Genomic DNA, 14,172 nt, shown 5'->3' on the forward strand with positions numbered 1-14,172 from the left:
TGTGCCCTCACCCCCTGCTCAACGGCAACCGATGCCCCTTTTGTCCAAGCATGTGTCCAGTCCCTTTTTGGGAAAGGGGGGTCAACTAGATGCTGGTGTGAGTGACCCTGAGGCCTCTGGTGCCCCAGTGCCTGAGGGTGGTGCAGTGCAGGATAAGCCCAGCTCCAGCACCAGGTGGGGGCTTTCAACCCTGTCCAGCCCCCCCAGCCCCTGGGCCCCGCCCAGCCCCGCCTGTGCTGGGGGGAGGGCAGGGCCCTGGCTGCCAGAGCCAATGGCAGGGCCACCACTAGGCTTGGCTTCCCCTGCCTGCTGTTGAAGCTGCTTCTGCTTCTGCCTTGGCACTTTCCTCTTGCTGGGACAGCCACGCCACGCCGGCCCCAGCAGCCCGGGACCTGTTCCATGCTCCATCGCTGGGATGAGTGAGGGTGTGACGTACGCCGACCTGCGGTTCTCCAGGGTCCCCCCAGGACGGAGTGTGACCCCCCGGGTGCAGGGGGCAGGTAGGAGCCAGCACCCCTTCCTCGCCCGTCCCTGCCCCAGCCCCACACCCTGACCACCCGCCGTGTCTGCAGCCCCGGCAGCCCCGGGTGAGGCTGACGACACCTACGAGAACCTCCAGCGGGGCCCGCTGGGCGAGGGGCCGGCCAGGCACGGGGTCCAGCAATGCAGAGGTGAGTGTGCAGGCATCCCCCGCCCTGCCCAGGGCTCCCCAGCAGGGATGCAGAGAGCTCCCGGGGTGCACAGCTGGCTCAGGGGTGAAACAGGACTGCAGGGGCCGAGATCAGAGGATGGAGGGGCTGTGCTGCCCCAGGGCTGAGGGGTGGCTCTGCTTGCTGTGCCCAGGCTGCAGGAGAGAGGGGGCTGCATAGCTGCGGCTTTGCTGGTGGCCACATGGGCCGGAAGGAGTCTTCCCCGCTCCCTGGTTGCTGCAAGCATCAAGGTTTGCTTTGCCGCCCTCAGAGGCTCTGGGTGCTGGCTGCAGAGAGGTGCTGGGCTGTGGGTGTGAGCGCAGGCAGAGCCAGTGCAGCCCAGGCTGGGGACGGGGCAGGGCTGAGCCAGTGCTCCGGCTGGGACCAGTCCTGGCTAGAGCGCCTTGCCCCTGTGCTCAGGCTCAGCCCGGGGCTGCAGTGGGGGCAGGAAGGGCTGGGGCGGGTGTGGGGGCAGGATCTTGCTACTCCCCAGCCCCTCCCTGCCCTTGCAGAGCTGCTTGCTGGCAGTGCTGGGGTGGGGGTGCCTCTCCCTGGCATGGGGGCTGTGGGGCTGCGGGTGCTGGGGCTGCTCCCACAGTGCCTCGTCTCTTGCAGAGCGCCCGTGGAGCGCGCGGCTCCTGCCCCTGGGCCTGCTGGCAGCCTGCCTGGCCCTGCTGGTCAGCACCATTGCCCTGGGGGTCTGCTGTGAGTGGGGCCCTGCTGGGCGGGTGGGGGGGGAGATGGGCAGGGTCAGGAGCCCTGCGCCCGTGCCCTGGGCGGCTGCTGGCTGCACGGCGCCTGTGGCCCCGTGGTTGGGTGGAGGTGTGAGCAGGGAAGCGGTCCTGCTCCTGCCCAGGCACAGCCTCCAGCCAGGGAGGGGTGCCAGGCCCTGCCCCCGGCACTGACAGCCCCTGCCCGCAGACTGGCAGGAGGGGCAGCGGCTGCAGCAGGCGTGGGCTGCCCACGCGGCCGAGCGCGACGGCCTGGGGCAGCTGGCGGGCGCCCAGGAGCAGCGGCTGGGGCAGGCGGGCGCGGCGCTGGCGCGGGCCCAGGAGGAGCTGGCATGGACCCGAGCGGAGCTGGTGCGCGCATGGCACGAGGGGAACCGCAGCCAGGAGAAGCTGGAGGAGACGAGGGCGATGCTGGCGCGGGCGCAGGGGGAGGCTCAGGACCTGCGGCAGGAGCTGAACAAGACTGCCACAGCCCTGGCCAGTGCACGGCCCTGCCAGGTCACAGGTAGCCCCCAGCAAGGGAGACAGCACCAGCCAGGACCCCCGGGGCTGGCGGGGGAGTGGAGGGCAGTGCCCAGGCTTATGCACCAGCCCCGGTATGCCTGGGGGTGGGTATGCCTGAGGTGCCTGGGGGTGGGGTTAGGCAATTCCCAGAGACCCCCGGGGCTCAAACCAGGCTGCCGGGGCGGGGGCGTGTGGGGGGCGTTGCTGGGATGGGAGCTGGTGGACGGCAGGGGCTCCTGGGTTGCACAGAGCCAGGCTCAGAGCCCAGCCCTGACTTCAGAGCTGCCCAGCGCCTGCACCCGGGACCGTCCCGAGCAGCACAGAGCAGGCCCTGGGCACCCGCGGGCGGGAGGGAGACCCTTGGGCGGGGACACAGAGCGGGACTTGGGTGCGAGCGGCTGCCTGTGCCCAGACTGCTGCCCAGAGACCTGGGTGCTGCACCGCGGGAAGTGCCTCTTCTTCTCCAAGGAGGAGAAGACCTGGTTGGAAAGCAAACAGGCGTGTGAACGAGAGTCCTCCCGCCTCCTCATTTCCTGGGACTGGGACCGCGGGACCATGCCGGTACGGGCCTGGGGCTGGGGAGGCCGTGGGAAGGTGGGGCCTGGTGGGGGCGGGGGGGCACAGAGACGGTCGGGTTGGGTTGGGCACGGCTGGTGCTGGAGGAGCCTGGTACTCCATCCTGCTGGAGGGGAGATGGGGTGGGCAGAGCCTGGGGCAGCTGAAGGGAAGAAGCAAGGCTGGAAACCTCCTGCCAGCTCAGCGGCCCCGGAGGCTGGAGCGGCCGACGTCCCTTCTGCTCCCCCCTCCCGGTCCCGCGGGTCGGCCCCAATGCCCGGGGCCCCTCCGGGAGCGGTACCCAGTCATCGGGGTCTCCCTGCCCTGGCGCTGTTTCACCGCCGTCGTGACCTCCCCAGAGCTTTCTTGCCCGCCTGGAGACCCCGTACTGGATCGGACTCAGGTGGCGATGGGAGATAAGGACCGAGGAAGTTCCGTGGCAGTGGGAGGACGACACCCCGTACACCTCGTAAGCTGGCACTGAGCTCCTAGCCCGGAAACGCCTTGCACCCCCTTCCCGAGCACCAGCGCCGGCGCATGGGGAGCTCCCTGTCAGCCCACCGCAGCGCAGGCCTCGATGGGGGCACTGGTGCAAGGTCAGGCTGACCACGGGCTCCTCTGCGTCGCAGCTGGGGCTGAGGCTGCAGCCAGGCAGGCAGGGCCTTGCGGGGGCTGCACTGGTCTGGGGGCCCTGACATGGCCTCTGTCATTGCAGGTCTGAGAGTGCAATAGGTCATGGTTTATTTGGAATAATAAAAAGGGGCAGCATAGAGAAAGAAGGCTGGTACAACGACAAGCACCCCTGGGTCTGCGAGAAGCCGGCCCGCCGCCCCCAGGAAGCCACAAGGGCCCACCCCGGGCGATGAATATGGGAGGGTCCCGTGAGTACAGGAGCGCATGTCTGCAGTATCGCAACACCAGGGACGTGTCCTCTTCCCCCCTCATCCTCATCCACTGGACCCTGCACCCGGCGTGCGTGCATCTGGGGCTGGTCCGCCTGCCCCACTCACCCTGCCTCTTGCCTTCAGCTCCATTGGCTCCAGGGACCAGCTCCAACCTGCACCAGCATGATCCCCTCACAGTGCCATGGACTCAGCACTGCCTGCTCCCCAAACTGCCCGGCAGACAGGACCTAGCAAGGGCATTAGGGGATCCTAGACGTGTAGGACACGAGGGTGGAAGGGACCTCAGGAGTCATCTAGTCCAAGCCCCTGCTCACAGCAGGACCAGCCCCAACTCCATCCTCCCAGCCAAAACATTCCTGGATGCTCCCAGGACCCCCGAGCTACACCGGACCCCAGCTGCTGGACCCCATAGGCAGGGCCGACAGGCAGAGCCCCGTTCCCTGATACAGGCTGCTGTCCCTTTCCCCCGTGCCCAGCCAGGGCAGGAGGGGCCCCTGAGTCCAGCCAGGGGGTCCTGGCAGCCCCGGGGTTGCTACCTCCACGGTGCCAGGTACTGGGCCCCCAAGGAACTTGTGCAGACCAGGGAGACAGCCCCCCCCCCACAGGCCTGTTTGTGCCCCCCGTCCCATCCCCATGGAGCTTCATACTGGGGGCCTTCTTGTGCCCCGGGCACAGGACAGGCAGGACGCATCACGGGACAGGAAGGTTTACTGAACATTGTAAAGAAGCCAGGATATATTACTGCTATTTGTGCTGCTCACAGTCATGGGCATATTATTAAACCCCAGCAATTGCATTCACCAGTGCAGTGTGTCTGGGGAAGGGAGCGCTGGGGCAGGAGCCCCCTGGCCGCCTTATTGCACACAGGCCTCCCCCAGTAGCTGCTCTATCACTGGGACCCCCACACCCCTAATTCCTCTCCCACCCTGCGCCCGGGGCTGTACACACTGTTCCCACCACCCTTGGGAGACCAGTCTGGAGGGGCAACACACAGGCTGTGAGCCCCTCCTCTGTGCACACCTGTCCCATGGCCCTGGGCAAAGGGGGCAGGCCAGCTGACCTCCCCCGCCCATCTCTAGCCCTGCCCTGATCCAGGACCCCGGTGCTGGCTTCCTAGATGGTGATTGAGGTGACCTGAGGCTGGATGGACAGAGCTGCCGCCCCAGCCCATCACCTCAGAGGTGGGGCATGGGGTCCCCCAGGAAGGTGCATGGGGCAGTGTCTCCAGCTGGCAGGGACCACTGCCCAGTCTCTCCCACCTGGATGGTGCCGAGGCAACCCTGTCATTGCACTTGCACCTCGGTTCGTGGCTACGGGGCATGCTGGCTCCTGTCGTGCTCACCAGGGGCATGGGACTGCAGCACAGTCCTACCAGGGCACCAGGGCTCGCTGGCGAGTCAGAGCAAAGCTGCATCCTCCCTGGCATGTCCACCCCACCGGCCAGGCCTGGAGCGGTGCTACCTGCCAGGACGAGCCTAGGCCCATGTGTCATTCACTGCAGGGGGCTGCAGGGCAGGGAGGCACCAGGCACAGGATCCTGGTGGGTCTGTGTGGGCTCTGGACCTGGCCGCGGCCGTCGTGCCCAGGACTAGGACCGTGCCTCAGGCAGCTTCATGCTGTACTTGGCCAGAGCCCATCAGCTGCACCCCATGGGGCTGGGTGGTGGCGAGCAGACCCCCAGCTCTGGCTTCTGCCCCCAGCACAGCAGCAGGAAGAGCTCAGGGAGTGCAGGGGCCTGTGGGAGATGGACCTATGCCCAGTGCACTCCCAGAAGCACGTGACCCCCAGATGTCCCAGGCTATGGCACCATCATCCAGCTTGATGTGGGTGGCCCGATTATTCCCAATTTAGACATGACTGCAGCTCCAGAAGAAAGAAGGAGGCTGCCCCTGGAAGCCCAAACACCCAAGGGGAAGTGCTGGGGAGTGCTGTTCTGCTGAGAGCAGGGCACGCAGCTGTAAGGGGCAGCCAAGGGGTGCAGACCGGGTCTCTGGAAGAGCTCCTTCACTGTTAGAGCAGCAAAACAGCAGAGCAAGATCCCTGCTAGCAGGATTTGAACCCAGACCCCCATAAAGAGACACAGGCAGCAACACCACACAGGAGGTGCTGAAAGAGCCCCCTCAGCCCAGCCTGGACCCCCACCATAATGGGAACCAAAGGAAGGTACCAGCCCCTGGTGGCTGGGCTATAAATCCTCTCCCACCTGCCCTGGGGCCTTTCCTGAGCCAAGGGGCCCGAGGTGCTGCTGTCCCAGACCCTTCTGCCTGATTTGGGTGCTGCCTTGGCTGTAGTTGTGGCTCCCCAGCACCCTAACCCAACAAGACCACAGCGACTTGGCTTCTGGTAAGTCCCTGGCTCTGATCCTCATGCCCTGGCTTCACCTGTTGCTTCTGGTCTCCTGCTCCCCAGGTCCTGCTTGCCTAGGACCTGCCTCTCTCCTTGTTTCTGGTTGACCCCTGCCTTGGACTCCCACCTAGGGCAGTGGCAGGACCCCCATTATTGGAGGTGTCCAAGAAGAGGTTGTAGAAATGTTGTTCTAGGGGGAGCGGGGCTCGGGGGGTGTCCTGAGACTGGAAACAGCAACTCTTGGAGGCCAGGGATGTTTTCCACCCCAGCTCCTGCCCTGGGCTGGCTGGAAGATGCTGGGAGCAGCTCTACAGCCCAGAGCAATGAATATCGGAGAGGGCTTTTCTCAGCAGCAGAGGAAGGAAGCAGCACTCATCACCGGCTTGGGTATGAGAGGAGATGAAAGGCACTGGGATAAGGACTTGGAGGAGATGCAAAAATACAGTCCTGGCTGAGCAGGGAGGGGGCTGAGGGGTGGTTCTGCTTGCTGTGCCCGGCTGCAAGGCAGAGTGGGGGTGCATGGCCGCCCCAGGCTCCAGGGCTCTGCCGGATCACACATGGGCTGGAAGGAGTTTGCCCCTCCTGCTGTTAAGAGACTTTTCACCTTCCTCTGCAGTGTTTGGTGTTGGTTGCAACCCAGGCTGGGGATGGGGCCTGGGCTTTGCCACTGCTCCTGCTGGGACCAAAGCCAGAGAGTCCTGGCTACAGCATCTTGTCCCTCTGCTCGGGGTCAGAGCGATGCTGCCTTGGGGGCAGGAAGAAATTTTACCTCTTGGTCAGTATGGTATGGACTGGGGGGGCAGGGGGGACTCTGTAGCAGGGGGAACAACCTCTGTCTTGAATCTTCACAACTCCTTTCTGCCCTGGCACCTTGGGACACTGGTTGTGCCCTTGGCCTCCAATTTTTCTGTGGCAAGTGAGGCTGTTCTTGCTGATTTCTGGGACTGTGCCTGGCTCTTGGGCAAGGGGGTTGCTTATGCCATGTTGTTAGTCAATTAGACACACGCTTGGTTGTAATGCTCTGGACAGAGCTGATTTTGCCCTTGGTGGGGCGTTGGACTAGATGTACCTTCCCAAGGGCCTGGCCAGCCCTGCTTAACTCCGGATGTAGTTGCATGTTACACTTAGACCATGCTAAAGGCACTTAAAATGCAAGCATTGGCATGTTAAAGCTCATTTGGGCAGGGGGCTGGACTCGATGATCTCCGAGGTCCCTTCCAGCCCTGATGTCTATGAAATTATCTTATGCTAAGTGCCCTCTGAGTTTCAGTGATGCCACTTCAGAGGAGGGTAACGCTGCGCTGCACTCATGTTAGGGTAATGTCAGTCCGTTTCATGGAGATGAATGGAGCAATCTGCAGTCCTACAGCATCCCAATATGCGTGGCTCCCATCTGCCCCCAGCAGGGGTAGAGCCCAGGTATCTCGGCTTGTAGCCACGCTCCTGCTCACCAGCCCTCTCATGCAAGTCGGAGCCACGCAAACAAGTATTGATGTTAACCCCTTAACATGCAACGTCTCCCAGCATCGTCTTAATTTTACCCTGCTTCACGTTGGGGCTACCATGCCTGCGTTTTCTGGACATGTCCTCTCTCCTCACTGCCCCCCGCCCCCCGCACTATCATATACCCCTTCCCCCTTTCCTCTCCACCCCCAACGGGTGTCCTTTTTTGATCCTGGAAATATGGGAGCCCTACTTCATGTGCCCCTCCCCACTCTGGCCATAAAACTGGTGGTCTGGCTCAGACGGGAGCCCCAGGACCCACCCGCCGCAGCTTGCAGCATCTGTCTTCAGGGACAATGAGGCTTGGGCGTCCCTGAGGGACATGGCTGTCTGACCCAGCAGGGCAGGGAGGCACCAGGGATCGCCGGTCCCTGGAGGAGCCTGGGCCTGGACCTGGAGCTGACCCAGGGCCCTTGCAGAGGATAGAGGGTGCAGGATTTCCCCACAGGACTGCAGTGGCGCACATGCCTTTCCACTGTCCTCACCTCTGCCAGGCCGCGGACATCTGAGCTGCACAGATCCCACCGAGGGGGCTTTTCCTAGGGCAGGCAAGGAAATGCCCACCCTGCAGGCTGGGAAGCTGGACTGAGGCTTGCCCCCTTGCATGCTGATCTCCTGGCCCAACAGCACCATGGGCTAGAGCAGAAGCAATGTCTCTCATCCCTTTCACTGATGTTGGCTGGGCTCCCCCTGGCCAGCGCGGGCCTGTGCAGCAGGGAGGGAGGGAGGGAGGAGTGGTCAGCCCCCGTGCAGCCAGGCTGTGCATGGCACTCGCCAGTGCAGCACAAGCAGCTCGTGCCTGCCCTGGCCATGCTGCTTAAATCTTTCCTATCCAAGCTGGTTGTGGAGCTCTGCTTCCTACCCCTGAAGAGCACGGTGCTCCCCAACATCCACCACTGTGGGTTGCAGTGCTCCTCCCATGGTCTCCCAGTGATCTGGGGTGAAACACCGGGGCGTGGGGATGGAGCTGTGCTAATGCGCCTGCTGGGACCAGAGCCAGAGGGTCCTGGCGAGCGGGCTTTGCCTCTGCTCCGGCTCAGACCAACACTGCACTGGGGACAGAAAGGGATCCTGCCCCTGCTCAGACTGGCCCAACTGGGGGGGGTTCACCTTCCAGATGTGACCATGCAAGGGGGTTGGACAGATTGAGGGGGGCCACAGTGAGAGAGGGAGTGGGCCTGGCTTGGTGGCTGGGGCAGGGGCTAGAGGAGCTGCTCATCCAGGCACTGCCTGGGCCTGGGGTGGGGACAGGACTATGGGACGGAGCCACGGGCAGCTTGGTTGGGGCAGGTGGCAGGGTGGGCGGCCAGGCAGGGAGCCCTGAGCCCTGCCGTGGGCACCCTGCATCCTCCCCTGCCCCCCATGAGATCGGGTTTGCTGTGCGGTCTGCAGGGCGGGGAAGGGGTGCCACGTGCACACCCCTTTCATTTTCAAAAGGTGGTCACCCTCCATGGGAGGGTCCAGACACGGCCCAGGAGACCTCGCCATTGCAGCCTGTGCCCTGGGACCTGCTCAGCCAAGGTGCGAGGGCGGCTGCCTGCCGCAGGGTTGCTGCTGCTGGGATCTCATTGCCCTGGAGGACAAAGCCCATGAAAGTCGAGCCAGCTGCAGCGCCCTGGGGCTGGAGTCGGCAGAGGAGTGGGGGGCAGAGCGGTGTCCCGGGGTGACTCCAAGGGGCTTCAGAGATGGTTCGTCAATCCCCTACCCCCACATGCCTTGGGTAGCCCCAGCCGTGCCTGCAGCTTCTCGGGCCTGGGCAGAGCCGGTACAGCCTCCAGGATGCTCTTGGGCCAGAACCCCCCTGCCAGCTCCCGCCAGGCCCTTCTGTGCCGGGAAAGCAGAGCCGCGGCTGCCAGAGGCGAAGGCAGGGCTTGAGCATCCCGCCGCGCTTGGCTGTCCCTGCCCGTAGCTGAGGCACGTTCAGCTTCTGGCTGATGCCACAGCACTTTCTGTCCTCTCCTCCAGCAGCTTCGCAAAGCTGAGCTGCTTGCAACGTGAGCCGTTGATCGCGGGATGACTTGCCCTGATGGCTCCTACGAGGCCAGGTGGGCCCAGGGTTGTGGCCTGGCCTCATTGCAGTCCCCTTTGCTGGTGGGTTGTGAGCCGGTTGTCTCTGCGCCTGGCTGTAGCTACGCCCAACTTGCGCGTCTCCAAGCTGTGTGTGAGGAGCTCATGTGGGACCTGCTTAAAGCTGAGGAAATAGGAAGAAAGATGAAAAAGTGGAGGAAAAAACCCAAAGCCACAAAAACTTCAACTAAAAGAAGGCTTGGACCTATTTGAAAGTATTCATTAAACACCTCTCCCACTTCTCAGTCCCCTTGATGTCGGTGTCAAGCTCAGATATGATCAGTATTGCTCCTGCAGGAGCATGTAGCAGCCCCAGCCATGGGGTGGGATCGCATTGTGCCAGATGCTGTACACGCACGGAGCAAAAAGACAGTCTCCGCAGGAAAATAAAACAAGAAGAGAAGAGGTGCTGCGTCGGGCTCAGTGATGGGTAAGGGAGAGTTTCTAGCCAAGAATGGAGTGAGTCGCCTCGGCTGCTGCCTGATGTGGTTGGGGCAAATCCCATGATACCCTCTGCACAACTTACCTGGCAGAGAAAGTCGGGTGACTACAAAGGCCAGCTTCCCAGGGTGAGGTATGTGTGGTGGGCTTTGGCCTACTTTGTGGTCTGGACCCCCCATCATTTGCCCCGGCACCTGCGCTAGGGGCAGGTGTTTTTTCTCTCCCCTTTGGACTCCTGGCATCTGGGCACACCTGGAGATGAGCTGTGCTGATGCAGCCAGGAGGGCTGCAGCCTCCGGAGGAAGGTGAGCAGCGGCGAGACCTGAACAGGAGACGTATCCTGTCAGGATTTGGGTAACAGGCAGCCAGGAGCACCCCACGAGCCTCCCCAAACACGTGTCCGGAGAGGAATTCTCCAGGAAAGTGCTGCGAGATCTGCCTCAGACAAACAAGGCTGATTAGTTTTACGTGATTTACCTGGGCTTCACCTCAGCTTGGGAGACTGGCTTCAGAAACCCTGCCTCCAGGTTGAATTTCTGGGACCATCTCTGAGAGCAGGGTCCCAGACTAGCTAATCTGTGGTTTTTTGGTTTGTTTTCTTTTTGTGGGGAACTGCCCTGGGAAATGGAGGCAAAAGACTGAAAAACTGCAGTTTTACACTGCAGAAATAGAGGAAGACATTTGGATCTGGCTGGGAAGACGCTGTGAATCGGTGGGGTCTGAGGAGGAAAAAGATGGAGAGGGAATCTGCACAGGGGCTTGGATGCCAGGGTCCAGTTAAAATGTGCCCCAGATAAACCAGGAGCACTGCAGCATTTGTCAGCAGCCCTGACCCTCGGGCACTGCCAAGGGTTTGGGTTTTTGTTTTTTTTTTAATTATTGAGAGCAACCCAAGTGATGCCGCAGACGTGGAGAGGAGGGCCATTTGTGAAAAGATTGTAAAGTGGAGATCTGTGCCATGTGCCAGGAAAAAGGACCTAAAATAGGAGCCTGTGGGCAGGCATGGCACTGCAACCTCGGTGGGGAGGAGGGTCACCCGTTTAGAAAGTGCCCCAAGGAGAAAGCTAATGCAGACAATGGAGAGGAGAAGGAAGATAATGTCCTCTCAATGCTCTCTGACACTTTGTACTGGGGAAATACTGATGAAATTAGCTATGAGGAAGGAGAGCACGAGAGAAAAGAGGAGGAAGAAGGCAGCCCAAAGACACAGGCCCCCAAGAAATGGGAGCAACCATTAGCCAGCTCCTTCAGCGGCCTAAAGAGTCAGGTTCCCGGCAAGCCCTGCAAAAGAGCAAAGCAGTGAGGATGGGGGTCAGAAGGAGTAATGGAGGTGAATGAAGAAACCCTTGAGGCAGAGCCAGCCCCAAGGGGAAGGAGGAAACTCCAAGCTCTGGGCCCCCAAGTCCGAGCCGGGAACCTGGAGATAAGTGACTGGGAACCAATCTACAGGCTGAGGCAAGCGCAGAAGAGCAACCGAGAGTGAAAACCCCCACGCTCGCCAGGAAAACAGCAAAACTGGGCTGGGAAAAACAGCTACCTAAGATATGAACACAAAAGATGTAGGCTAGAGGCTCTGGTCGCAAGAGGGAAAGCGAAACCAGGCCCCCCGCTTCCTCCCCCTCCGCCCCTCCCCCCCGCTATACAATCAGCAAAATGAAGAGGCTCCATCTTGCTTCAGTCAATGGTAGAAACCTCCCTGGGCAAGGGAAATGGGGCCGGATCTGCCAGATCTTGGAACAACTAGAGGCAGACAGTTTGGCTGCACGGGGCAGCGCCGTGGTTGGGGGTGGATGACATGAGGGCTACTGGCGTCACAATCCTGCGGCGAGGAGTCACCGTACACACCCTGAAGCATGGAGAAACAGTTGCAGGCAGGATGCTACAAGCCACCATAGAAGCAGAAGGGACAATTTTCTGAGTGGGGTGTGTGTGTGTGTGTGTGTGTGTGTGTGTGTGTGTGTGTGTGTGTGTGTGTGTGTGTGTGTGTGTGTGTGTGTGTGTGTGTGTGTGTGTGTGTGTGTACGCGCCAGTCGACCCTGTGACAGGGGCAAGCTTTCTTGCCACACCTTGATGTAATAATTATGTGGGAGGATGCCCATTATGCACCCCAATATTTGGGGGGCCCTTTTGACCCCTATCTGGGTCCTGGCCCCAGCATTGACCAGTCAGGCCCCTCAGTTATAACTAAGCCACCTGCCTGCACTTGGGGATTGGGGTCTTGGACCACCGCCTCCTTGCAATCCAGGCTGAAATGGGAGGGCAGCTGGAACAGGACAGAGGGGTGTGGGAGCTAAACACCAGTCTGTCGGAAGATGAGAAGACCCAGTGCAGATTCAGAAAGCATTAATTAGACAGGCTGGAGGACCCTCGAGGGCCTGTACCCAAACCAGACAGTGGTGGGCCAGCATCAGAGACAGGACCAAAGGTTTCTTCCACAGAAGGCAGCATGAGTGCCTGACCCGTAAGTTGCAGGTCCTGCATTGGCAGGTGGCGGTGGGCTGGGATGTGAAGGAGGACACGCGGGAGGCAAAGGCCCAGTTTGATGCCTGGTACCAAGAGGAGGCCAGGAAAATTCATAGATTCATAGATTCATAGCTGCTAGGGTCGGAAGGGACCTCAATAGATCATCGAGTCCGACCCCCTGCATAAGCAGGAAAGAGTGCTGGGCCTACATTACCCCAGCTAGATACACATCCAGCCTTCGCTTGAAGACCCCCAGGGTAGGGGAGAGCACCACCTCCCTTGGGAGCCCGTTCCAGACCTTGGCCACTCGAACTGTGAAGAAGTTGCTCCTAATATCCCATCTAAATCTGCTCTCTTCTAGCTTGTGGCCATTATTTCTTGTAACCCCCGGGGGGGCCTTGGTGAATAAATACTCACCAATTCCCTTCTGTGCCCCCCGATGAACTTATAGGCAGCCACCAGGTCGCCTCTCAACCTTCTCTTGCGGAGGCTGAAAAGGTCCAGTTTCTCTAATCTCTCCTCATAGGGCTTGGCCTGCAGGCCCTTAACCATACGAGTGGCCCTTCTCTGGACCCTCTCCAGGTTATCCGCATCCTTCGTGAAGTGCGGCGCCCAGAATTGCACGCAGTACTCCAGCTGCGGTCTGACCAGCGCCCGATAGAGGGGAAGTATCACCTCCTTGGACCTATTTGTCATGCATCTGCTGATGCACGATAAAGTGCCATTGGCTTTTCTGATGGTTTCGTCACACTGCCGAAAAGGATCAGGGCCCATTGGGTGGAGGAGGGAGAGGAGTAGTTTGCTTGCTTCTCCAAACTAAACAAGGGCAAACAGAAGCCCATGACGTGCCTGAGAGATGGGGCAGGAGTGGAGCACCGGTTGAGGGAAGGCATGCTACATGCAGTGGCCACTTCCGACAGGGAGCTCTACACCACACGACTGGAGGACCCAGGGCCCAGGCAGCAGTGCCTGCAGGAGCTCACCCGGGGCCTCGGAGAGAAGGAGCAGCAACAGCGGACACTGGGAGAGGTCGAGCAGCCCCTCTGGGGATTCAAGAATGGCAAGGCTCCTGGGTCAGACGGCCTGCCCGAGGAGTCTTTACATGGCCTTTTGGGACCTAGTGGGCCCTGACCAGATGGAGCTCTTTCCAGAGCACCTGCAGGAGGGCCATCTCGGGGCAGGGATGGACTGGGACATTGTGACCATCTTGCACAAGAAGGGTCCACAGGAGGAACTGAAGAACTGGAGGCCCATCACCCTCCTGAACTTCAATTGTAAACTGCTGGCCAAAGTCTTGGATGAGCTATTTTGATTGTGTTCTAGATGCCATCATCCATGAGAACCAGTCGTTTGTGGTACCAGGACGCCAGATTCACGGGGCCCTGCTGCAAGTGAGAGATGCGCTTCAGCTGGAACCGGGCAGAAGGTGGTGGTGCTGAACCTGGACCTGGAAAAAGCCTATGGAGGTGTCACACTGGTTTCTCTTGGAGACACTGAAGTGAATGGGTGTCCCCCCAACCTTCATTGCCTGGATAAGGATGCTGTACATGGACCTGAGCAACAAGGTGCTGGTCAACTGTTTCTTGAGCGTGCAAATTGTGGTAGAGTCTGCCAGGGCTGCCTGCTCTCCCCAGTCCTTTTTGTCTGCGCCATTGAACCCTTGGCTCAGTGCATTAGGCAGGACCCCAGGATACATGGAGAAAGCAAAAAAGTAGCCAAGCTCCTAGCCTACTTGGACAACCTGAACATCCTGTGTTGGAATAAGTGAGCTGTAGAAATGGCCCTGTGGCACATGCGGGTTTACAAAGTGGCATCTGGGGCCAAGCTCAACATGAGCAAAACACCTGCCTGGCCATGGGTGAGCTCAGGAACCTCGAGCCCCTGGGGGTCTCAGTCCCCTGTGAGGGGGTCAGGATCCTCAGGGTGGAGTTTGACCCCAAGCTGAGAGGAAGGAGGGCCTGGGAGATG

The 14,172-nt window shown here is 60.8% G+C and overlaps 1 protein-coding gene across 2 annotated transcripts; it reads left to right on the top strand.

The window, feature by feature from the left end:
• Positions 1-345: 345 nt before the first annotated feature.
• Positions 346-4,180, top strand: LOC149867871 (B-cell differentiation antigen CD72-like). Of its 2 annotated transcripts, XM_090037473.1 has the most exons (7): positions 346-500; positions 573-671; positions 1,305-1,394; positions 1,611-1,925; positions 2,337-2,485; positions 2,839-2,948; positions 3,195-4,180. In XM_090037473.1, exons 1-7 carry the CDS (start codon positions 416-418, stop codon positions 3,343-3,345), a joined length of 999 nt encoding a protein of 332 aa, XP_089893599.1. In that variant the 5' UTR covers positions 346-415; the 3' UTR covers positions 3,346-4,180. The 2 variants fall into 2 exon arrangements, with proteins under 2 accessions (XP_089893599.1, XP_089893598.1); XM_090037472.1 differs by having other exon boundaries at positions 1,611-2,485.
• Positions 4,181-14,172: the final 9,992 nt, after the last annotated feature.

The sequence above is a fragment of the Crocodylus siamensis genome, chromosome 3, assembly GCF_052110815.1.
Source record: "Crocodylus siamensis isolate JL-2025a chromosome 3, ASM5211081v1, whole genome shotgun sequence".
Classification (NCBI taxonomy): Eukaryota; Metazoa; Chordata; order Crocodylia; family Crocodylidae; genus Crocodylus; species Crocodylus siamensis.